Source organism: Amia ocellicauda, chromosome 22, assembly GCF_036373705.1.
Source record: "Amia ocellicauda isolate fAmiCal2 chromosome 22, fAmiCal2.hap1, whole genome shotgun sequence".
Taxonomy (NCBI): domain Eukaryota; kingdom Metazoa; phylum Chordata; class Actinopteri; order Amiiformes; family Amiidae; genus Amia; species Amia ocellicauda.
This window is the reverse complement of record NC_089871.1, coordinates 22314065-22340527: the sequence shown is the minus strand read 5'-3', so window position 1 is coordinate 22340527 and position 26463 is coordinate 22314065. Positions and strand designations below refer to the sequence as shown.

At 39.4% G+C, this 26463-nt stretch overlaps 1 protein-coding gene across 1 annotated transcript in view; it reads left to right on the top strand.

Moving 5' to 3' along the window:
* The window catches only part of kdm4b (lysine (K)-specific demethylase 4B), a 235670-nt gene that overhangs the window by 17890 nt on the left and 191317 nt on the right, over positions 1 to 26463 (top strand). The window contains exons 2-4 of the mRNA XM_066695200.1: positions 11200 to 11354; positions 21688 to 21863; positions 23078 to 23192. Of these exons, the coding sequence (XP_066551297.1) occupies positions 11214 to 11354; positions 21688 to 21863; positions 23078 to 23192 (432 nt within the window). The 5' untranslated portion in view covers positions 11200 to 11213. The remainder of the gene's footprint in view (positions 1 to 11199; positions 11355 to 21687; positions 21864 to 23077; positions 23193 to 26463) is intronic.

Sequence of the window (26463 nt, the reverse complement as noted above, 5' to 3'; positions counted from 1 at the left end):
ATGCTCATAGCAGTATTCTAATACAATAATGAAAATCAGGTGACAACTTATGAAATAAAGGTTTAATACGTGCAATTTCATACTTGCAATAAAAGCTCTAACTGCACAAAGAGCAGGTATACTGCTTGGTATACTTTGTGAGTGGTGATAAATAGTCAGATGCATTGTGGACTAAATGCAAACCTGTTTTACAAAGATGCTGACCGATTGTATGTGTCTTAGAAATGAGTGTGGGGGGAGTTTCTGTGTGCAATGGTAAATATTTTAATTGTTAATCAAACAACAAATCATAGAAGAAGAAAAATGAAGCAAAACGGCACATTCCAGCTTTGTCAGTGATATCGGTTTTACGTGTTTGCATATTTACTGAAGCTGTTCCTTGTAGCACTGGTTTTATTTCCTATTCTAGTGCACGTTTGTTGGTATTATTAGACTTCTTACATTTGTGTTTATGCATGATCAGTAATCCTGAGTAAAACTGCTAATATTGTAGTATAGTTTTATCTGTTACACTATAGAGCAGGTGTGCCCAAACTTGAATGCCTTAACTTAAAGGCATTAAACTTAAAATATTTTTGTTACCAACTTTTAAAATCAGAATTTAAGAGAACTATTTTTATTTGATTTCTAAATTAGTAATTCAAGCATTAATAGGTTATTTATATCCTACCCTTCTGCAGGTCACACCAATTGTGGCTGTGGGCAATCGATCAGATGTATCTCTATAGCGGGGACATTTACACTCACTGAGATAACTAATGTATTTGCCCTTTTATAGTTTGACTAAACAGTTATGAATTTGTATAGATTTGAACTCTGAAACTATTTGTTGTTATGGACCCTCCTGATATCAAATCGCACCTGCCTTTGAGCTAGCCTCACATAGAAGGGATATAGGCAGCTGACGCAGGCAAATGGAAGCATTCCCCGAAGTGTGCTGCCAAGCTATCCCGCTTCTTTTCATCCTGTGAGCACAAGAAACGGAGAGAGATCATTGTGAGGAGCACAGATGTAGCTCTCCCTGGTGATGCTGTGCAGCTCACGGGGGCCCAGCAAGCTGCAGGAGTTCCTGTTGTGCCACAAGCAGGCTGGACCAGGGCCAAATGTGTGCCGCCCCCATGGGGAATCCTGTTCACAAATGAGTATAGTCCCTTTCACACTCGCATACCACAAAAAGCAGGCAGCGTTTGCCTGCTTTTTTCCTATTGCACCCAAATTCACACTGAGTTTGAATGCTGGCAAAATGTTGGCAGGTCCCCTTTCACACACAAAACGGAGAATGCCAACAAGAGCGCTATAGCCTTGGCATCGACATGTAATAGAAGACACGGAACAATATTCGGGACTTATTTGTGCAATAATTCCCTGTTTTGCCAGTTTCCTTCCATTGTGTTTACTGGGCTATTGTTTGTAAGCATGGCTCGGACTCCGGAATAAGACTCTTGAAAACAACTAATAATCAGTTGGGAAATGCTAATGATACGTCAGTCTATTCTGATTCGTTACGCCAGTTAAGAGATTAAGCTTTTCTGCCCTGCTGGATTAGCGTGAAGTAGCTTCAGCCATGAGGCAGATTTTGCATTTAATGCACATGAGTAGCTGTGGGGAAGAGCATATGATTTCCATGCATTTATCCAATAGGGACACAACCTGTTTTACCTGTGAGATAAACCCTCACTCATGTTGTGTTTTTTAATCGTGTCCAATTCTGCCGTTCCTCTGGGTGCCAGCAACATAACTGGATCTAATTAGGTTCATTAAGTCAACACTCTGCACTTTCCTGTCTCCCTTTGCACATGAGGGGGTCCTGTGGGTTTAGAAGGCAGTCAAATTCTTTTTTTGCATGGTCTGAGAATGTCTCCACTTTACAACTTTACTATATTTTGCATATGGTTGGGAAGCTTTAACTTGGCAAAGGCATTGTGATAATGATCTCCCTATGTCCTGTTTTTTGTTTTTTCTTAAACAGTTTTCTGTTGTCTGTTGAGTTATATAGGCTAATTCTTTTTCAGATGAGTGTAGGAGGACTGAAACTCACACAGAAAAGGGAAAAGGCCTTGTTGACACTTCTTGAAGTATGGAAATAAATGTGAAATATTGTGACGTTAGTATTATTTTAAAAGATTTTAATTAACAAAATAATTATATTCCACAGTTCTGAGTCACAAGATGTTGTACACACTACTGTAAACTCCTTAACAGCCTTTTCACCATCTCAAAGGCTTTCAGTTTTCAATTGTGTTTACTCTGTTTCCATTTAACTACTACATACTTATGAAAGCCCTGAGAATTAGTCAATTAAAATAAACTCTCCGGTGCTAAGCTCAGTACCATGCCTCGTCTGTGCAAAACAGACAGAATAGAAAAAGAAGGCAATAAGGATGACCGTGAGACATTTAAAGACAACAGTGGGTGATCAAAAAGTACTTTGATCTTGGCAGCTAATGAAACTGGTGCAGGTGGCATTTAGCTGTGCTGTTACATATGCAGCAGAGTTAAAACAAACCACAATATTTCAGTGAAAACTAAAAGACACCAAAACAAAATGAAAAGCTGAGAGAGAAGGCGAAACAAGAGTACAATCATCTCAAACTTGAGAGAAGAATTGACCTAAACACAGACATTTTTTACTAGATTAGTTACCTTAAAAGGAATGCCCTAAATACCACTGCACTTGAATTTAACACTGGCATAGAAAATGCAAGTTTGTGAGAAATATAAACATTTGCTAAGAAGTTACAAATATGACGTTACCTGGTTGGTCAATCTTTGCATCTGAAGAGCAGGAGCTGTGGTAGATTACACCAAGGATTTGGTCTGGTGTAACAAAGGCAAGAATGTGGTATTTTCTGACAGCCACCGGTGTGGTACAATTGCACAGCTGCAAGAAGCCCCTTCACAGTAGGACAAGGCAGATGTGCAGTGTTTGATTTGAGAAGCGCATGAGTGTTTCTGCTTCTATTAAACATAACGGTGGTACAGCAGAGGGGGAAGAGAATGAATGGCCTACCACAGACCTTTCAAATATTTAGCCTTGTAAAAAACAGATGGCTCTTGGGGTCTTATTGTTGACTGAAATGATGTGGTCAGTGTCTTCTGGCTCTGCACCTATACTGCAGCTTCCTCCTCATGCTGCCATATCAGCATACATTTGAATTGGTATGAAGCATTAGATTAGTAATGCACATACACTTGTTTACCGCCATGTTTTCCCATTTCTCCCACCATGTGAACAGAAGACACTTCTTCACACAGAGTTGTCACAATCTGGAACAAACTCCCCAGCGATGTGGTTGAAGCTGAAAATTTGGGAACATTTAAAAATTGACTGGGTAGTATCCTTGGATCACTTACTTATTAATGGACACCAAGCGAGCACGATGGGGCGAATGGCCTCCTCTCAATTGGACACTTTCTTATGTTCTATGTGTATCAGGCACACCTCATTGTTGGATGCACTGTAAATGGCCGCTATTGACTCAGATTGGGGCAGAACTTGGGACCTTGCTGGAAGGTGCAGCTAATGAAAGAGGAGATGAAGTTTTGAGGGATGCTCACCTGAGTGTACTAAACATAAACTAGGGCTGCAGCAATCGACTGTTTTGATAATTGGTTAATTTGTCTATTACTACTTTGATTAATCGATTTAATCAGATTAAAGAAAACATCAATTCCAGAATGAATTGCACTCCTAAAGTTTTGTGTTTTTCCTCATTTTGGACAGACGCATGCTCTTTTTAAAACAACTTGAGATGACAGTTATAAAACCAATAGGAAACATATGTGCAAAAAATAAAGGATTTTATAAAGTGCATATAGCAACTGGCAGAGTTGTAACCAAGTCACTAAAACTGGGACTTGAGTCAAGTCATTTAGGAGTAAAGACTTGAGTTGAGTCAGTGATGTGCCAAGCTTGAGTCGAGTCACTTCAAGTCATTAGTTCTGACTTTCAAGACCATCAGCAATATACATATCTGTGCTCAATTGGGTTGGAAACAGTAATGAATAATATCAAAATTAAACAAATAATTTTTACCCAAATGACACTACCCTATAATTGTTTCAGACGCCACATGAAAGGAAAGGAACTTTGGTGGGATTTTATTTCATATGGAGACAAAAAACTGAGGCCAAGAGAAAAAATAAAACATAAAACAGGGTTGTAATGTCATGCACATGTAATTAACATAGAATGCATGTTTTAATTTTTCTCTCAAACGTCTTCCCCATTATTATCTTTTTTTATGTACAAGACTGTCAGTGTGTATTAATGTGTGTGTCTGTTAATAATAATAATATTATTATTATTATTATTAATAATATTTATTCCTTGGCAGACGGCCTTATTGGGGGCGATTTACAGCATACCAGAGCAATACAAAACCACAATAATACAGTACAAAATTACAAATTAAACACAATTACAGGTTCAAATGTACAGAAGTGCATAGTAAATATGTTTTGAATTCAAAACTTATGGCTCTAATTTGATCCCATGGTCCGAGCCTTCTGCAGCACTGTATCATGGCTGTGCAATGCACTACCGATGCTTTGAGAAGCGGTACATTTGATATTTTAAAGACATTTCTTAAAACTCACACATTTAAAAAAAATTCATATCTCTGGATTTTGCCAAATATTTACACATTGTGTCCTGAAGGGGTCATTCTCATGAAACCACCTGAAGACATGTCCGAAATGAATTAATGCACATATATAATATTAAAGTACACAATTTTTACTACACGGTTCACTTAGTTGTTTTCAACTATTATATTATTTTAAGTATTTTTCAGTGATTGTTTTATCAGTTATTTTTTTTGTTATTTTTAATATTGTCTATATTAGAATTTACTACCATCCAATAAGAATTTCTAGAAGTTTAGAAAATATATTATCTATATTACTGGCCAAAACAGTGTGTCCGTGTACATAGATTGCATCACTGTAACATTTGTTTACCGACCTGTCAAAACTACTGTATATTTGTCATTTTATTGAACCACAGAGTTCCACAGAGAAGAGAAGATTCAAGATGGCTACAAGATAAGATTATCTGTGATCTTTTGATAGTTAAAGTTTGTACTTTTTTCTTACACCCCTCTTACCCCGCCATGGGTGTACTTTATCGTAACAATGTAGTATTTAATATTTGTTAAACAAATATAAATTATAAACCTAACAATAGAAAGAGTAGTGTGGGAATAAAGTGATGGAGTATAATTTTTTGCTAGGTCATTGTGTTTCCCACCATTTTAGGCTAGCTAAGCTAAAGTGCATTCATTACCGTAACAGCCAACTTTCATTAATGTGTCATATAGTTGCCTGTTACGGAAAATAATTATGATGATGTTACGGTGATCAATAAAGAATAGTTTCCTATTGTTTGTTAGGTATTATTATTGCTTTAGACCAGATCTACAATGGTGGAAGAGAAGAAGGGTGCGACAAGAGCTAGGGTGCAGAGCAATCCTGAGCTACTTAAGGAGTATAGAAGCAAGGAAGAGAGAGGTAGGCTCACAATTGAAGGGAAAATAATGTTTACATACTTAACACAATATACAGTAGCGCTCCCTATGGGTGATTGATATGATTGCGCTAGATGTACAGTTGATCCTTATGTTTTGAATAGAAGTTTATATATACAGCTCTGGAAAAAATTGAGACCACTGCATTTTTTTTTCCTAAATCAGCATCTCTACATGTATGGCAGCCATTCCATTCCAGTGTCTGTTGAATTCCAACACAGGCACACCTTATTCTACTGAATGAGGTGCTGATTACGTGATCACCTGAACCAAATCTTATTTAATGATGAAAAGTGTAGAAACCACTGCTTTGGTCATCACTATCCTCTTGAAATAGGACCAGCTGGATACCAAAAACAGTGGTAGTAGAACCTCAAAAGTAATTGGAATCAAAACAACTATTGACCATGCCAAAAGAGTTGAAAAGGAAAGTTTTGAGTGAGGAAAAGAAGGGTTCAGTTCTGGCTTTACTGGCAGAGGGATACAGTGAGCGTCAGGTTGCTTCCATCCTTAAAATTTCAAAGACGGCAGTTCATAATAACAAGCAGCAGACATTGGGGACAACAAAGCTATAGACCGCCAGTGGTGAAAACGACTCTTCACTGACCGTGATGACCGCCAACTAATTCGAATGTCATTCAACAACCATAGGATGACATCAAGTGACCTACAAAATGAATGGCAAACTGGGCAGCTGGGGTGAAGTGCACAGCGAGGACGGTTCAAAACAGGTTCCTAGGGGCAGGGCTGAAGTCGTGCAAAGCTAGAAAAAAGCCCTTCATCAATGAGAAGCAAAGAAGAGCCAGGCTGAGGTTTGCAAAAGACAGTAAGGATTGGACCATAGAGGATTGGAGTAAGGTCATCTTCTCTGAGTCCAATATTCAGCTTTGCTCAACACCTGGTCATCTAATGGTTAGACGGAGATCTGGAGAGGCCTACAAGCCACAGTGTCTCGCACCCACTATGAAATTTGATGGAGGATCAATGATGATCTGGGGGTGCTGGAATCGGGCAGATTAGTCTTTGTGAAGGACACATGAATCAAGCCACGTACAAGGTTGTCCTGGAAGAAAACTTGCTTCCTTCTGCTCTGACAAAGTTCCCCATCTCTGTGGATTGTTTTTTTCCAGTAGGGCAATGCTACATGCCACACAGCTAGGTCAATCAAGGTGTGGATGGAGGACCACCAGATAAAGGCCCTGTAATGGCCAGCCCAATCTCCAGACCTGACCCCCTTTGACAACCTCTGGAATGTGATCAGGAGGAAGATGGATGGTCATTGAGCTGCTTGAATTTGTGCACCAGGAGTGGCATAAAGTCACCCAACATCACTGTGAAAGACTGGTGGAGAGCATGCCAAGACGCATGAAAGCTGTGATTGAAAATCAGGGGTATTCCACCAAATATTGATTTCTGAACTGTTCCTAAGTAAAACATTAGTACTGTGTTGTTTACAAATGAATATTAACTTATTTTCTTTGCATTATTTGAGGTCTGACAACACTGCATCTTTTTTGTTATTTTGACCATTGTCATTTTCTGCAAATAAATGCTCTAAATGATAATATTTGTATTTGAAATTTGGGAGAAATGTCAGTAGTTTATATAATAAAACATATAATATAATCATATATAATATGCACACCGATCAGCCATAACATTATGACCACTGACAGGTGAAGTGAATAACATTGATAATCTCGTTATCATGGCACCTGTCAGTGTGTGGGATATATTAGGCAGCAAGTGGACATTTTGTCCTCAAAGTTGATGTGTTAGAAGCAGGTAAAATGGGCAAGTGTAAGGATCTGAGCGAGTTTGACAAGGGCCAAATTGTGTTGGCTAGACGACTGGGTCAGAGCATATCCAAAACTGCAGCTCTTGTGGGGTGTTCCCGGTCTGCAGTGGTCAGTACCTATCAGTACCTAGTGGTCCAAGGAAGGAAAAGTGGTGAACCAGCGACAGGGTCATGGGCAACCAAGGCTCATTGATGCACGTGGGGAGCAAAGGCTGGCCCGTGTGGTCCGATCCAACAGACAAGCTACTGTAGCTCAAATTGCTGAAAAAGTTAATGCTGGTTCTGATAGAAAGGTGTCAGAACACATAGTGCATCGCAGTTTTTTGCGAATGGGGCTGCGTAGCCGCAGACTAGTCAGGGTGCCCATGCTGACCCCTGTGCACTGCCGAAAGCGCCTACAATGGGCACGTGAGCATCCGAACTAGACCACGGAGCAATGGAAGAAGGTGGCCTGGTCTGATGAATCACGAGTTCAAGGTGTTGACTTGGCCTCCAAACTCCCCAGATCTCAATCCGATCGAGCATCTGTGGGATGTGCTGGCCAAACAAGTCCGATCCATGGAGGCCCGACCTCGCAACTTACAGGACTTAAAGGATCTGCTGCTAACGTCTTGGTGCCAGATACCACAGCACACCTTCAGAGGTCTAGTAGAGTCCATGCCTCGACGGGTCAGGGCTGTTTTGGCGGCAAAAGGGGGACCTACACGATATTAGGCAGGTGGTCATAATGTTATGGCTGCTCGGTGTGTGTATGTGTGTGTATATGTATGTATGTGTATATATATATATATATGTGTATATATATATATATATATATATATATATATATGTGTATATATATATATATATATATATATATATATATATATATATATATATATATATATATATATATATATATATATATATATTACACTCACCTAAAGGATTATTAGGAACACCATACTAATACTGTGTTTGACCCCCATTTGGCTTCAGAACTGCCTTAATTCTACCTGGCATTGATTCAACAAGGTGCTGAAAGCATTCTTTAGAAATGTTGGCCCATATTGATAGGATAGCATCTTGCAGTTGATGGAGATTTGTGGGATGCACATCCAGGGCACGAAGCTCCCGTTCCACCACATCCCAAAGATGCTCTATTGGGTTGAGATCTGGTGACTGTGGGGGGCCAGTTTAGTACAGTGAACTCATTGTCATGTTCAAGAAACCAATTTGAAATGATTCGACTTTTGTGACATGGTGCATTATCCTGCTGGAAGTAGCCATCAGAGGATGGGTACATGGTGGTCATAAAGGGATGGACATGGTCAGAAACAGTGCTCAGGTAGGCCGTGGCATTTAAACGATGCCCAATTGGCACTAAGGGGCCTAAAGTGTGCCAAGAAAACATCCCCCACACCATTACACCACCACCACCAGCCTGCACAGTGGTAACAAGGCATGATGGATCCATGTTCTCATTCTGTTTACGCCAAATTCTGACTCTACCATCTGAATGTCTCAACAGAACTCGAGACTCATCAGACCAGGCAACATTTTTCCAGTCTTCAACTGTCCAATTTTGGTGAGCTTGTGCAAATTGTAGCCTCTTTTTCCTATTTGTAGTGGAGATGAGTGGTACCCGGTGGGGTCTTCTGCTGTTGTAGCCCATCCGCCTCAAGGTTGTACGTGTTGTGGCTTCACAAATGCTTTGCTGCATACCTCGGTTGTAACGAGTGGTTATTTCAGTCAAAGTTGCTCTTCTATCAGCTTGAATCAGTCGGCCCATTCTCCTCTGACCTCTAGCATCAACAAGGCATTTTCTCCCACAAGACTGCCGCATACTGGATGTTTTTCCCTTTTCACACGATTCTTTGTAAACCCTAGAAATGGTTGTGCGTGAAAATCCCAGTAACTGAGCAGATTGTGAAATATTCAGACCGGCCCGTCTGGCACCAACAACCATGCCACGCTCAAAATTGCTTAAATCACCTTTCTTTCCCATTCAGACATTCAGTTTGGAGTTCAGGAGATTGTCTTGACCAGGACCACACCCCTAAATGCATTGAAGCAACTGCCATGTGATTGGTTGGTTAGATAATTGCATTAATGAGAAATTGAACAGGTGTTCCTAATAATCCTTTAGGTGAGTGTGTGTATATGTATGTATGTATGTATGTATGTGTATATATATATATATATTGATGTTAGATGCTAACCCTATATATAACACATCCCAGGTCCTATTTGACTGTGTTGTTTTCCTCCTTGCTCCCTTTCCCGTGGCCCTCATCTGTAACCCTACATCTTGACAGCACTTAGCTTTCACCGTCCAGGATGTAGGAAGTCTCTTACTGTACTTGTGTAAATTGTAAATTGGAATTTGTAAAATGTATTATTTTGAATTGCTAGGTTTTAGCAAAGTTGAATTTGTAATGATTGATGCCTTGTACTTCTCTGTATTTTTGCACTTATGTTTGTAAGTCGCCCTGGATAAGGGTGTCTGCCAAGAAATAAAAATAATAATAAAAAAATAAAAAATAATAGTGACATACACATATACAACTATTATACAACACAGTCAAATAGGACCTGGGATGTGTTGTATATTGATGTTAGATGTTTTTACTATTGGCATAGTGTTAGTGCTATAATATTTGTAATATTTCTATAGTTAAAAGTTAATTGTGTTTAATGTTACAGCATTTTTTGATGTAGGATGGGGTGTGTTGGGTCAGGAGAGAGCTTGACTGGGAGAGGGTTCTATCATTTTCTGATAATTAAAACAATTCAATTTGTAGTTGTCACTTAAAGGCTTACTAAAAAGAAACATCAGAATGGCCATTCTCATTGATTTAAGTTAAAACTTGAATTTGATAAATTGGAATTCATTACCAAAGCATGGTCTTTCATTACCGCAATGTACCTTTTTTATTACCGAAGCACTTGATCTTTGACCAAATATTCAAATTATACTGCAACAATACAGAAAAAGTTTGAGATGTGCTGGAAATATGTTGCATTCCCTTTATACTGATGCTATTGTTTTATAATATAATTTCTTATGAACAAAATCACAAATAAAATCAATGTGAAAAAGCAGATTTGCATTACGGTAATGACATGATTCTTTGAATTTAAAATGTGTTTTTATTTAAAATAACATTTTAGAATTAAATCTCATGTATATATGTAAGTGTGCATGCCATTAAAATCTTCTGAATATATACATTTGGTATTTATGATATCTCAAGTTTTAAAATTGTTATGGTAATGAAAAGATATCTGACCGCATGTCAGAAAATATAAAGAAAAAACTTTTTTTTTTCTAAATTATTATAATTAACATCAATAGTAACTTTAGATGATATTTGATATCATTAAAAAGTTCAATATTGTCTACTTAACTGCTTAATTTTCTCTAACATTAGCACAGTTTCGTGAGAATCACCCAAAGGCTGCTCAGGGCAGGGTTGAAGTAACCAAATTTGTAGCCTATACTTCAGAGCTATGGTTTTAAGAATACAATGTATACTGCGGGATAATACAGAGCTCACACAGATTGACTGATTTCCTGTCTTGCCCTCTATCGAGTAACTTTGGACTGTGTTTTCACAACGCATGATTGCCAGGGGGCTGGGCATTTCCGGTGCACAAGGGCTACAGGGGATTCTGGTCTTCATTTCACCCCCGAGCCTAATTAATTAATTAATTGAATGTATTATTTGGTCAAATCATCTGAGTCCTCCAACCCCCACCATCCCTAGTTGATAACAAATGTATCTATGAATCCTGAAGGGCCACGGACTTCAACGACTGGAGTTGAACCAGACCTGCTTTCCTGCTGTATCTTTGCCCACTCTCACTCCCTCTCTATCCACTTCCTTTCAGGACTGCCTGCAGGCATGGCCTCCGAAAACCCCACTGCCCAGAATCCGGGCTGCAAGATCATGACTTTCCGGCCCACAAGGGAGGAGTTCCAGGACTTTGGGAAGTACATGGCCTACATTGAGTCCCAGGGAGCGCACAGGGCTGGCTTGGCGAAAGTAGGCCTTTCTCATTCCCAGTTTGAAATGCCTTGTTTTTAGTAGAGCGAACGTCCATTAACAATAGACAACAATACAATCCTCATAGTCTCCTAAAACTTAAATTCCCACTATCAACTTTGTACTAAATGATAATATAATGTATGTCAATGCACAATATCTTTTGAAATGTCCCTCTGGACATTAGCAGCAAGACTATGATTGTCGCTTGAGGTCATGGGTTGAAGAGTATTCTCATTTTACATGTCTATGCAAACTAATGTTTTCGTACAAAGTATTAGAACATCTTTAAAATTCAGATTCATATATGCCTAAACGTTGAATTGTGGCAGGATGTCCTAATATAACCTATAAGCTTGTTGAAATTTCCACCAGATAAGAGATTTCCATCTGAATGGCTTAAGCGTCCCTGCTACCGATGGTCGTGCAGTGTGAGACAGTCAACCATGTAATTGCTTGCCCTCCGATCCAGTCTAGCCTCTCTTCCTCTCAAAGTACACTAGATTGATGGATTTAACTGTTCAAATGTACAAAATGTTCTCCCCCTAGATGGTGCAGGGTCCCCCCCACACAGTCTCCCAAAATCCTGTGTGAAACACTGCGGAGCCCCTACTATTTGATTAAACATGTTTAATATTTACAATTGTGTAGGGTGACGTGATCAGCGTCACACAGAGACCGGCAGCAGCCAATGAGAGTTCAGCTGATTGAAGAAAAAATAATAAAGAAACGGGAAGACTAAGGAGTTATTTATTTAAATACTTAAAATACCAATTGTTGTTTAGGGGCAGCTTATTTAAAAATACTAAAATCATATTTTCAAATACAAATACCAATTAGTATCTGTAATTGACCCAGGTCTGCGCAAAATATCGACCCCTACAATGTGATGATCTGTGGGCTGGATGTAGCCTGTGCCTGTTGCTCAGCTCCAGCTCTCACACAGAGTTGACAGGCTTGTCCTCGCCTCCCAGCCATGTCTTCACACACGTCTTTTCGCTAGACTTTTAGGGTCAATGTCAACGAACTGAAAGCAGTATTGACTGGAGATGATCCTGTGGTTAGTGCGCAGATCCATACTAAACTAGTCCGCAAATTTAATACCCATTGCAACGAACTCGGTGGCTGAAGTTCGTCCCCAGCTACGGACTAAACAAGGTCTCCATTGCAACGAACCCCAAAATCACTGTGGCTGCCTCTAGAGGAGACTAAGACCGATACTAACTTAGACCTACTCCAGCTATGGACTATCTATGGATAGTACCGTATTAAGGTGAACAAAATGTGCCAATCACAATGTATTGACAACTTGTGTTACTGAACTACACATGACTCGATTCATAACCACTAATCGTTTTGTTTTACATATGAGATAGTTATGTTTTTGTTTGTGACATTGACAAAATGTAATTTATTAATAATGCTCTGGTATACACTGGTGAAATTGACACCACAGCTAACAAAAAATGTAATTAAAATAAGAACCAGTATACAAATTGTCTTTTGAAAGGTTTTATTAAATACTATTAAATAACTGAGAATATATTGAAAGCTCTACAGGAATTATTACCCAACTGGAATTGCAATGCAATTTTATACACTACTCAAAAAAATTAAGAGAACACGTAATCATCACAGTATAACACCAAGTCAATTAAACTTCAGGGATATCAATATATCCAGTTAGGAAGCCTAAGCGATTGTGAATCAATGTCACCTGTTTTGGTGCTAATGAAAGTGACAACAGGTGCACTGGAGAGGCAAAAGCAAGACAACCCCCAAAAAGGGAATGGTTTTGCAAGTGGTGGCCATAGACAATTGCTCTCTCCTTATCCTTCCTGACTGATTCTTCTCTAGTTTTGCGTTTTGCTAGTGTCCTTGTCACTACTGGTAGCATGAGGCAGTACCTGCAGCCCATTCAGGTTGCACAGGTAGTCCAGCTCCTCCAGGATGGCACATTCATACATGACGTCGCAAGAAGGTTTGCTGTGTCTCCCAGTACAGTCTCAAGAGCATGGAGGAGATACCAAGCGACGGGCCGTTACACGAGGAGAGCTGGACAGGGCCGTAGAAGGGCATCAACCCAGTAGCAGAACCGGTATCTGCTCCTTTGTGTGAGGAGGAACAGTCACTGTAGAGCACTGCCAGAGCCCTACAAAATGACCTCCAGCGGGCTACTGGTGTGCATGTTTCTGACCAAACTGTCAGAAACAGACTCCATGAGGGTGGCATGAGGTTCCTGACGTCCTCTAGTGGAACCTGTGCTCACAGCCCAGCACCGTGCAGCTCGATTGGCATTTGCTAGAGAAAACCAGAATTGGCAAGTCTGCCATTGGCGCCCCGTTCTCTTCACAGATGAGGGCAGGTTCACACTGAGCACATGTGACGGACATGAAAAGAGTCTGGAGACACTGTGGTGAACGTTATGCTGCCTGCAACATCATCCAGCATGACCTGTTTGGCGGTGGGTCAGTGATGGTCTGGGGAGGCATATCCTTGGAGATTCGCACAGACCTCCATGTGCTAGCCAACGTTACCCTGACTGCTGTTAGGTACCGGGATGAAATCCTCAAACCCATCGTCAGACCTTAGGCTGATGCAGTGGGCCCTGGGTTCCTCCTGGTGCAAGACAATGTCCGTCATCATGTGGCCAGAGTGTGTAGGCAGTTCCTGGATGACAAAGGCATTGATGCCATTGACTGGTCCCCAGATCTGAATCCAATTGAGAACTTTGGGAAATTATGTATCGGTGCATCTGACGCCACCAAGTAGAGCCACAGACTGTTCAGGAGCTCACTGATGCTCAGATCCAGGTCTGAGAGGAGATCCCCCAGGACACCATCTGCTGTCTCATCAGGAGCATGCCCAGACATTGAAATTCACGCAAGTTGGAACAGCCTGTGATTTCAGTTGTTTACTTAGATTTTCGGTGTGAGTTTGAATCCCAGCCCTCAATCGGTTGGTGATTTTGGTTTCCATTGACCGTTCTTACGTCATTTTGTTCTCCGTGAATTACACAATGTACAGTAAAGATTTTGATCTTTAATATATTTCGTTCATCGAGATCCGATGTGTGATTTAAGTGTTCCCTTAATTTTCTTGAGCAGTGTATTAATAATATACAGTTATTATACAATTGCACTGTATGTAGCCTATAGCCGACTTATATATTATATGCCAGTATTGTATAGTAGTACACCATGCCTGGGCAGGACTGAGAGGTCCTCTCAGGGCCGCAGCTCTTTTTAGCGGGGTGCTGTTGGGCTGCGGTGTTGCAGGCATCGGCTCCGAACCTCCGCCTGTCTATTATACCTATTATTGTCTTTAAACATTTAATAGTTTGGTCTGAATTATTTTAGTTTAGATTATGTGTTTGGGTCTCGTTTGGGGAAAAAAAGTACAATGAGAAATGCAATTTAGCTTTACCTATATATTTTTGTGATATAAATACGTCTTGTGCACAAAAAAACATTTCTGCAGAAATTGTATTATCGATAATGCCACTAATTATTATGTATCATTATATCGTGTTATATGGCATTTGCATTTTAACTCGATTAGATTTAACAGGGCAGCAGCGTTAGCCTGTCAGCACAGGCGCTCTGCTCAGGTTTGCTAGTTGAGCCGAGACCCGGCCTCTTCACTTCCTGCTTAGCAGCATGACAACACGCCTAATCCTTATGCCCCATTTCCACTAGCCACGTTTAGCTGCACCTCAGCATGGCCATGCCGGGCCAGGGGGTTTCCACTAGGGCTCAGCTGCACCTCCACCTGTGCCCGAACTAGTTTCAGGAGGCACAGTTTCGTACATCGTATCGGCTGAGTCCCAAACTGGTCTGTGGCACGTACTGTGACGTCTCTTACGCAGCCTGACGCAACGCGTCTGCATTCTGAAATTGTAACTACAGTAATGGCAGCCGCTCTCGATGCGATGGATGCGGTTGAAACTTTTGCAAAGAAGGAATATGTGTGTTTACCTTGGGAAAACGATTCATCTTGGGCAGTTATTAATGTATGGTGGAAAAGTGCCACACAGGATTAATTGCTTGGAGCAGAAAGACATTTACGAGTGTTTGAAAAGATTGCGAAAATCCTGCCGGAGAAAGGACTGCATCGGAGCAGTGAACAAGGCCATCATACCAGACAAACATCACTACAGCAGCCTTAATCAAACATTTAGCAATAACTAGAATTGATTTAAACACCACATTGTTCTCAAAGGGAATGTGTGCTTTGATAAGTGTCTTTTTGTGTTCTTACAGAAAGGCGTTTCATGTTCAGTTAAATAGCAGAGAAACAAATGAAGCATTTAAAACAAAGCAGAACCTCTTTTGATATCCTGTTGTGTAGTTCAGTGTTCTATCCAAAGCATGACTTGCATTTACTATGTAAGTGATAATGACTATCCTGTATAAATACAGCTAGGCTTTAATTAAAGATCAATGATCTCTTCTATCAGGAAGGAAAAGCTAGATTAAATACTTTTGCAATTATTACTGGCTGATCGAGGTGGTTTTGGTTGCATATGAACTTCTAATAATATTATATGATATTAAAGCCATACTTCAGTGATTGATTGAGGTATGCTTTTATAGTTTAAATTACACTAAGCAGAGAGACAATAGTAGGTGTACATTGATCCTCCCAATAGCAAACCCCTTTAAGTGGCAGTGTGAGACACTTAAATGTCTTTGGCTACAGTAACTTTACTCAGGTTTAATTCAGCGTAGTAAACCTTTTACATTATTGTAAATGTTACAAATGAAATGCAGGCTTGAGCTAAAATATTGTGATGTTTTGGTTTAATAGAAATGGTTTCAGTTTGTTTCTTTTAAACTTTTTAAAGAAAGCAAGATGAGACTACTTGTGCATTACAGAATCAACTGGGAAACACAATACCTCCCTTAGTATGATTAATCTGTATCTGCTGGAATGTTAGAGGCTACAGCAAATCAAAATGTTGTCCCAAACACAAATTGCAAATTACAAATGTTTACTCTATTGTGTTTTAATTTATAAATAGTATGTAATGGCTTCATACAATAAATTAAACCACGATAGGATACAGATTTGTACTTTGCAGTTTTGCCAGCAATATTTTGATCTCACCTTGGTGTCAAAAACAAAACTAAGCAATTATAGACCATTGGAGAGAAAAATATGGAAGCATATAGAGGACTTAATTCAAATGTTAATGTAAATTGGAGCATCATTATGCAATCCCACAATTGTATAATCAAGTTCCATTAATGAGCAATTAACAGTTGAGCAGTTGAGCTCTCTGTTTGCACAGTGTTTATTGAAGTGCTGACATTTTTGCGTTCTAACACACAATGTTGCCACAACTTTGTAGCAACGTAATGTGTGTTAGCTGGGTAGCCTAGGTCTTAATCGAGATAGGAAATTAGCCTACAGGACATACACTTGTTATGCTATACAGTGCACATCCACACATTTTACTTCCCTTTAAAGTATTTAGAGTCAATAGTGTAATTTTTAATGAATGAAGCGAGAGCAACATTCAAAATAATTGTAATTCCAGGAGCTGCCTAATTCCGGGTCTGCATGAATACTTATACAGTGAGGGGAAAAAAGTATTTGATCCCCTGCTGATTTTGTACGTTTGCCCACTGACAAAGAAATGATCAGTCTATAATTCTAATGGTAGGTGTATTTTAACAGTTAGAGACAGAATAACAAAAAAAAAATCCAGAAACACGCATTTCAAAAAAGTTATAAATTGATTTGCATGTTAATGAGGGAAATAAATATTTGATCCCCTATCAATCAGCAAGATTTCTGGCTCCCAGGTGTCTTTTATACAGGTAACGAGCTGAGATTAGAAGCACTCTCTTAAAGGGAGTGCTCCTAATCTCAGCTCGTTACCTGTATAAAAGACAATGTCCAAAGAAGCAATCAATCAATCAGATTCCAAACTCTCCACCATGGCCAAGACCAAAGAGATGTCCAAGGATGTCAGGGACAAGATTGTAGACCTACACAAGGCTGGAATGGGCTACAAGACCATCGCCAAGCAGCTTGGTGAGAAGGTGACAACAGTTGGTGTGATTTTTCTCAAATGGAAGAAACACAAAATAACTGTCAGTCTCCCTCGGTCTGGGGCTCCATGCAAGATCTCACCTCGTGGAGTTTCAATGATCATGAGAACGGTGAGGAATCAGCCCAGAACTACACGGGAGGATCTTGTTAATGATCTCAAGGCAGCTGGGACCATAGTCACCAAGAAAACAATTGGTAACACACTACGCCGTTAAGGACTGAAATCCTGCAGCGCCCGCAAGGTCCCCCTGCTCAAGAAAGCACATGTACAGGCCCGTCTGAAGTTTGCCAACATCTGAATGATTCAGAGGAGAACTGGGTGAAAGTGTTGTGGTCAGATGAGACCAAAATCAAGCTCTTTGACATCAACTCAACTTGCCGTGTTTGGAGGAGGAGGAATGCTGCCTATGACCCCAAGAACACCATCCCCACCGTCAAACATGGAGGTGGAAACATTATGCTTTGGGGGTGTTTTTCTGCTAAGGGGACAGGACAACTGCACCGCATCAAAGGGACGATGGACGGGGCCATGTACCGTCAAATCTTGGGTGAGAACCTCCTTCCCTCAGCCAGGGCATTGAAAATGGGTTGTGGATGGTATTCCAGCATGACAATGACCCAAAACACACAGCCAAGGCAACAAAGGAGTGGCTCAAGAAGAAGCACATTAAAGTCCTGGAGTGGCCTAGCCAGTCTCCAGACCTTAATCCCATAGAAAATCTGTGGAGGGAGCTGAAGGTTCGAGTTGCCAAACATCAGCCTCGAAACCTTAATGACTTGGAGAGGATCTGCAAAGAGGAGTGGGACAAAATCCCTCCTGAGATGTGTGCAAACCTGGTGGCCAACTACAAGAAACGTCTGACCTCTGTGATTGCCAAAAAGGGTTTTGCCACCAAGTACTAAGTCGAAGGGGTCAAATACTTATTTCCCTCATTAACATGCAAATCAATGTATAACTTTTTTGAAATGCGTTTTTCTGGATTTTTTTGTTGTTATTCTGTCTCTCACTGTTAAAATACACCTACCATTAAAATTATAGACTGATAATTTCTTTGTCAGTGGGCAAACATACAAAATCAGCAGGGGATCAAATACTTTTTTGCCTCACTGTACATGAAATCGAGCGCTTCTCTCCTGAACAGAGAGTACAGAGCAGAGAACAGAGACCGCTAACCAATGGCAGCGCTTCAGTCCTGTGGGCGTGTTCAGAGGTTCAGAGGTTGTTAGAGCTTGATCATGTATTTGCAATACATCGTATTTGCAATGTATTTGCATTTGACATTGTATTTACATTTTGTCCGGAAAACAGCGTAAGAGAGAGGTCATGCATTTCCAAAGTGGGGTGCTGTTTTTTCTATTTTCACAAATACATTATCATTTGAATAACGTCCACCATAAAGTGGGAGAATTTAATGAAAATGCAATTGCAATTGGCTTTTGCATTAACATTTTAATTTTGTCTGCAAATGTGCGTACTGGTATATTAAACTGCAAATGCAAATTGGATTATTGCATTTTCATTTTAATTTTCCCAGATAATGTGTCCATAGATGAAACCATTATTATGCAATTGTGGGATTGCATAATGATGTTCCATTTTGCATTAACATTTGAAGTCCTCTATATCCTCCCATGTTTAAAATGGCAATGGTCTATTAAAGCTCAAAGTAAGTTTTGAATTAGATATGGAAGGCTATTTGAATAGTGCATGATGGACTACAACTAAATAGCATGATGTATATAATGTGTTGCATGTAGGATCTTTTTTATTATTATGTAACAGAAGTATAGTTGGCATAAATTAAGTCTATAGAAGTATACTTTGTTCTGAAACTGCATTTGGAGAAACAAAAATATGAATGACTTATTGCACAAAGGTGGGAATGTAATGTTATTGTATAGTTTTAGATGTATTATTGTAAGTACCTTTCTAAGGCAAGTACTATCAGTGCACAAATAAGGGAGTTTAAATATAAATAAATTAGAAAATTACAGTGAACAGTACAATTGAGAGGTAGAAAAAGAGGAATGTAGTTTCATTGGGTGAGAACAGGACACAAGTTAGTTAAGGGAGTTTCTAAATATATTTTAACATTTATTAATTGCAGGCATGTGCTTTTAATGTTGCATGTACTTCAGCACCTGTTTTATATGCACTGGACTGTAGAAACACATACTTCCTGTTTAGTAGTTTTAAAGTATCTTCTGCATACTTAACTTCAACAACATTATGCATAGCAATTATGAAAACGTACAGTGATAGCCAAATTAGGACAATTAAGTACAGTACTTACCATGTCACAATCTAAGGATTAATCAATACAGTATTTCATTGTTATAATTTGAGAGGCCACTGTGTTTGGACGAGTGTGGATTGTGCATTTGATCTTTTTTAAAACCAATATGTATCTGTCAGTTCTTAAATCAGTGTAAGACGTGAGAAGAGGCATTTTGAGACTTTTAAATGATAATCAAATGGACGCTAATTTACCTAGTATCTTGTAGCTTATTGATCCAAGTATGGCTAAGAGCCACTTGTTGCCAGCTTTAACACTACAGCAGTGGGTTCAACATAGCCTCTAATTGCATCATTAGTCGGGTTTACAGGGCCATTCCTTATCCGGATCAAATGCATTGGTACATTTGATCAGGATCAGTGGTGTCACATCTACACTGTGATCAGGATCAACTGTCAGCAGCCCCAGCGGTCTTCACATGCGCACCAGCACGTATATATTAAATTAGTCGTTTAGAACACAGAGCTATATCAAAAACTGTTGTTTTATTTCACTACAAATTATTCTAACAAGTGAAACAAACACACTTGTATATTTTTTCAGAACCAAAGCATTTTAAATAAAAATATAATTATATATTTTTACTAACATAAAATAACAAGGCATTTAGTGTTAATTTTTACTGTTATTTAAAATGAGGGAAGCAGGGAAGGGTCTCTTATCTTCTCCACTGATGCACAGAGTGTTTGTCTGCTGCTTGCCTTTAAAATGCTGCTGCATTGAATTCCGGAACTTGAGCGTTCCTAGCGCATCGGAAGCATTTGATCTGGAACAGAAATGGCTGTGTAAATGTACCTATTATGCACAATTGGTGTTATTGTAGCTCAACATCTGTCTATCTCCTGATTGATTCCACTGTGTAAGTGTGTGTGTGTGTGTGTGTGTGTTTGTATATACATTTACATTTTACATTTATAAAGAGTGTACAGTGGCCCTCTAGAATGCTATTACTATTTTAAATCTTTTATTTCTTATTCAAACAGTTTTTTACATTTGTGTGCGTAGTTCCATAATAGTTACGTATACATGCAAGTGTCATATACTAAATTAAACTGCAGAACCTCAGCTGCCACATAATGTGCAATGCAGTGGTGGAAAGAAATCTAGAGAAAAATAATATACCCACTCTTCTGGCATAGCCTGTTAAAATCAAATAGGGAACCTGAAACTTCAATATGTTTTGAACACGTGCCAAACTAAAGGGCCGTGCATAAACCTGTTGACTTCATCTGCTTGTAATAAAATAAACTATTTCTTATTAAGCGAAGGAGAACAATTCAAGTCTTGCATTCCATGCGGTTTTTCATTCTCATTCACTGACTTTCTTGTACTGAAAGTCTCTTGTTCTCCTGATCTCTCTCTCTCTCTCTCTCACTTTCAAGATGAATAGAGAAACATTAAAAAAACACCCACTTTCATGACAAGCAGCAAATATAACCATTCAAATGAGTCCAGACTCAGGTGTTTATGTAATGAAGCCAGTAAGCTAGTGCCATGTGTACCCCCTCCACAGTGCACCCTGTCATGTGACAATGATCAGCCTGCTGTGTGGAGTAGGAAATGTATAGAGACCTATCCAATACGGCAATTGAAAGCTTTAAGCCTGTGCTACCAGATGAGACCAAACTCAGGTGTTTGTGAAACGAAGCCATTGAGTAAGTCATGTGTAACCTATCCAAAATGCACACACACATCTGATGGCAAGCTGCTGTATCGTATAGGAATGGGCTATAAAGCTATGTGATATGGCAATGGAAATCTCTGAGTCTCTGCTTTATAATGAGATATGAACCAGCAAGTGCAATTTTAAGGTGAATTAACAACATGTGTTGCAATCCAGCCCCGGCACTGTGTTTAAATTAAAACAATGGGATCAACACGGTTCTATAATTTGAGTAGGCTGACAAGTAAGCACATGTATTTTGTATTCCATCGATAGCTTTGTTTAACCTATCCTGTCTTCTCCTATGGTACAGGTGATCCCTCCAGAGGACTGGAAGCCTCGGAAGTCGTACGATTCCATTGACGAGATGGTCATACCCGCACCCATCATGCAGGTTGTCACTGGCCAGTCCGGGCTCTTCACTCAGTACAACATCCAAAAGAAGTCAATGACAGTTGGAGAGTACCGCAAACTGGCCAACAGTGAGAAGTGCGTTCCCCAAGCTTTTGCACAGGCTGCATCCACACTGCTCAAATTACAGTTTTTAGCAGCTGTTTGAGTTTGGGTGATGCGTTTGTGTGTGTATACTGTACAATAGTCGGAGCTGTTCTTGTTTTCGTTACACTTGAGCTCTTAATTAACTGGACAGATGATTCCCTTAACTGAACCAATTTAACCCCTTTCCTAGAATAAATTCAGTTTATGACTTGAATAACCTGTAAAACCTGCCAGATTATTGAGGATTGGATTTGAAGAACCCTACAGTCAAAAAACAATTCACACAAAAAAGCAATGCAGTACGCCCAAACCACACACTTCTATTAAATACAAAAAATCACTCGTGTATATATATAGTAGTGCAAGTTTACCTATTTAGACAGTGGTTTTATAATGTCCCTTGTGATGCAACTGTGTCCTTTCAAGATCCCAAATATAAATTACTTCATTGCAGTGAACACGGGAGGAAGTGAAAGGCACAGATTTGTATGATATCCTGTGCCTCACGCTGGGGTCTCTGCAGTGTGTCAGAATGGCCATCTGGTTGGATCATGTGCTGAAGACCAGCACTTTGGCCTGTCACAACCATGCTGAATTAAAATCCCTCCGTTTGGTCTCAATCCCAAATCCAAGAATCACTTAACTGACTTTGTGCAATTTATTTCAGCAAGTGACCATTTCCCCTTAATGCCAGGCTTATTCCCTTAGTTTGATTTCATGTACGATGTCTATACTGCAGTGGATTGATTTGAACATTTTAAAAATGCTCTAGGTTGTGAGCTGATGACTGACCCTTTATATTAAGGAAGGCTAAACATTTAGTTTTTTTCTTCATATACTGAGAAAAACACCCGAACAAAGACCAGGGACTCGGTTCTGAGGGTTTTGGGTTTAGGATTCCTTCTGCATTCTGTGATGATAATGGTAAACCATTGTTATTGATCACAGCCTATGATTCATCTTCAGTCATTGTCATTCTCGGGTCACTGTGAAGTAGTTCCTGAGAGGCACCCATGATAGACATCTGTTTTGTTCCTTGCTTGTTTTGCTGAGGCTCTTTTCTCATTGTCAGGCTGGACTCAATTTGTTTGAATTCTTTATACTTTTCCAGTAATCACAGTCTGCTATTGCACTCCATGTAGCATCCTCAAATGAATGTGAACATCACAATGTTCTGGTGTTTGTTTGTTTGTTTGTGTCTGTAGGTATTGCACCCCCCGGCACCAGGATTTTGAAGACCTTGAGCGGAAATACTGGAAGAACCTGACCTTTGTGTCTCCTATCTATGGAGCAGACATCAGTGGCTCCCTGTATGACAAAGTAAGTGGCACTGTGGCACTCCGTAATTGGACCTTGAGTAAGTCACGGCACTGCAAGGCCACTGGCCGAGCACTGCAGGGGTTGGGTTGTGCGTTTACGCTGTGGACTTGCAGTGAAACCAGAAACCAGAAAACAGCCACAAGCCTGGCCAGTGTCAACATACTGGAAATAGTAGTGCAGTACAGCACCAGTGTATTTGAAATGTTTTGGGCAGTTGTTATATTGTAATCTTCATCCTCCGAAGACTTGTAATATGTTTAAGCTTTGTTACATATGACACTATCCCCATCTAGTGGACATGAAGTATTAGTGCACTTGGTCTGCTTTTATCATTGGTGTTTCATCTGTAAGGTTGTATTCTGTTCAGAAACAGTACTGTGTTCTTATATATGTGTTGTGAACAGTTTATCATAATCTCTTGTAGGATCATCTATTCTTTCATTCCAAATTAATTAATATTCTCAACTATGAATCTATGTAGTACAAGGAACAGATGCTGGATGTTTGCATATATGTTTTAAATGGGTTTGTTTTAGTCAGACTGGGAGGACAGTGTGTTCAGGAGGAGAGGAAGCTGACACTTAGTTGGGGATGTGGGATGGGCCCAATGCAAGTTGCTCTTTTAGCTACTGAACTGAAAAAAACAAATGACCCAGACTGATTCACTAATTCCTAGTGATCTCTTTAATTCTAGTGCATTTATTTGTTTTATGCACTACTACAGGGTGGTTACAAAGTCAGTCACTTTTTAGTAAAATGTCTCTAACTATGCATTTACATGGAAAACTGCTAAAAACAAGACGTTGTGTGGACTTCACAGGGAGAACAGTGGCAGATTGATGGGCATGTTTACACTGTAAATGTGCAACTGATAAAAATACTTGTACAACTTAAGTATCAGGCGTGTAACATTGCCGTCTCTTGGCTCTCTAGTTAAGAGAATACATAGAGATATACGAATTAAACCCTTTACTTTTCTGTGTGAAAACAAAAAAGAAATTCAGTTTTTTATATGATAATCTGTCACTAAATAACATTAACCAAGTAACAGTGCTGAATATCTGAGTTTAAAGAGCCGTTTCAATGACCAGGCATCTGGAATTCAACCAGTTTTGCCCAAACAGAATGAGGGGTGTGCTGAGTCAGACACGACATTTCATTTCAACACGGAACACTTCTTTAGTAGCAAAGTTAGGTTCTATAAAGAACAATCTCCTGCTCACGGAGCAGCCTTCCAACTCTGAACTGACAAAAACTCACTAAAGGAAAGGCAACCAAAACCAACGGGGACAGGAAGGATTCTGCAGCACTCCGAGGCTTTGCACGTGCTTGGGTGATCTGGCGATCTCCCTGAAAGAAAGGTCACGGAGGTTAAAGAGGGTGAGGCACGGCTGTGGTGAGAAGCATGTGTTTGAGATATCCTGGTGCAAAGCACCTAAACAAAACACATGTGTATGTGGTGATAAGGGCAATAATTGGCTAGTAAAAAATACAAGCATTCAAGCCAAGCATTCTGTTTAGTGCTCTGGAGACTCTCTACAACAGCACCTGACTGTATGAGCTTAACCACGTTTAATTTCTGAGAAAATGATTTGGAACAGCTGGACTTGGCCAGAGCCTAGAATTAATGTTGTTTTAATTGTATTTGGTAACTTTATAGTTGGCATGTGTCTTTGTGTCATTAATGTATAGTCTAGTAAAGGTTATTTTGACTGGTTTAAGAGAAACTGTTCAATAAGTTGTGTCTTTTGGCAGTAACATACCTAAGGAAAGGTATTTCTCAAACCAAAGACTGAGGGAGGACAAAAACCTTAAAAAATTATTAAAATAAAGCTAATTAGAAGAGCAGTTGAATTAAGAGCAAAATAAGGTCTAGGCTAATTAATTAAGCCTGTAATTAAACTGTTTGGAAACATTTCTGTAAATGAGTGTGAAACGAATTGTCATGTTGATACTTCACACTGCTTTGTGAAAACTCGACTCCATGAATGAAGTATGGACATTAGTAGTAGTTAGGGCCCTATGAAATCCGTGTTGCGGAGAATACGGACACAATCGCTAAATTCAATGAAGAAAAACTGGAAAAGGCACCTCCGGTCATTACCACAAAATCAGTTCAAACAAGCACAATCTATATGTATGTATTTTTAAAATGACATTGAAATAGTAGTGTTTGTATGACATGGGGCTTTAAGAAACGCACGTCATGGGAATGCATGGAAAAGTGATTTATGTACCTCTCGGCCACCATACAATAATGTTTTAAACTAAACTAGTGCTCCCACGCTTCACTTCTGACTGCGACTGTCTAGTCATAAAATGCGATTATTTTTGAGAGGGAGAGGGAATCGCTGGCAGACAGAATATGGTTCACTCTTATGTATCATAATAGGCATTTCTGCCAGAGATCGCCAAAATAACATTCCAAAATAACAAAAAGTGACTTTATTTATACTGTCATGAATTATTATTATTATCCCTATTATCCCCATAACTTTTATTTACAATGTTCTGTTTATATCTATTAACTTGTTTAGTCATGTTTTTGTACATTACTAGCTTCATTGTTACTGTCAATGTTTCAGACACACTTTCCCGTTTTTGTTTTAATGGAAATAAGGAAAAGATTAATAAAATAATTAAAAAAAAAAAAAAAAAAAAAATATATATATATATATATATATATATAAATAAATAAATAAATATAAATTATGTCATAGGGCCCTAAGCAGTGCAACTTACAGAGAGAATAACATGCTGCAAAAATCTCACAAACAACTTCAATAAGAAAGCAATATGATGCCTAGTCCCAATAAGCATATATTGTTTAGAAGGAAGGGGACCCACTCAATAATACAACTTCTTTCTTTATTATTGTCTCAGGTCGTGCTTTTGTCTTTAGAAAACAGGTGCCAAAAGAGAGAACTGTTCTTTGACTATAATGCCTTTAAGAGTGAATATGTGACCCTGGATAAAGACATTATTCCCTTTCTTCTGTATTACAGCATTATATCTTTAGATTAGAGAGCAGCCTTGCGTCACTGTGTTTAATTAATTATGTGAACCTCAGCTGCAGTTAACCAGCTGTCATCTTTAGCTGTTGCAGAAATGAGTCTGTGAGAAGGGTGCGCAGTTGGTCTTGAATTGATCTTGACAGAAGGTGTCATAGCGGACTATTTTGACAAGACGCGTCCCTGAACAATAGTGCAAGAATGTGGCCCCATACTTTTTATAGCACACTTGGATTAGTTAGAGTTACTGCTGCCTTAAT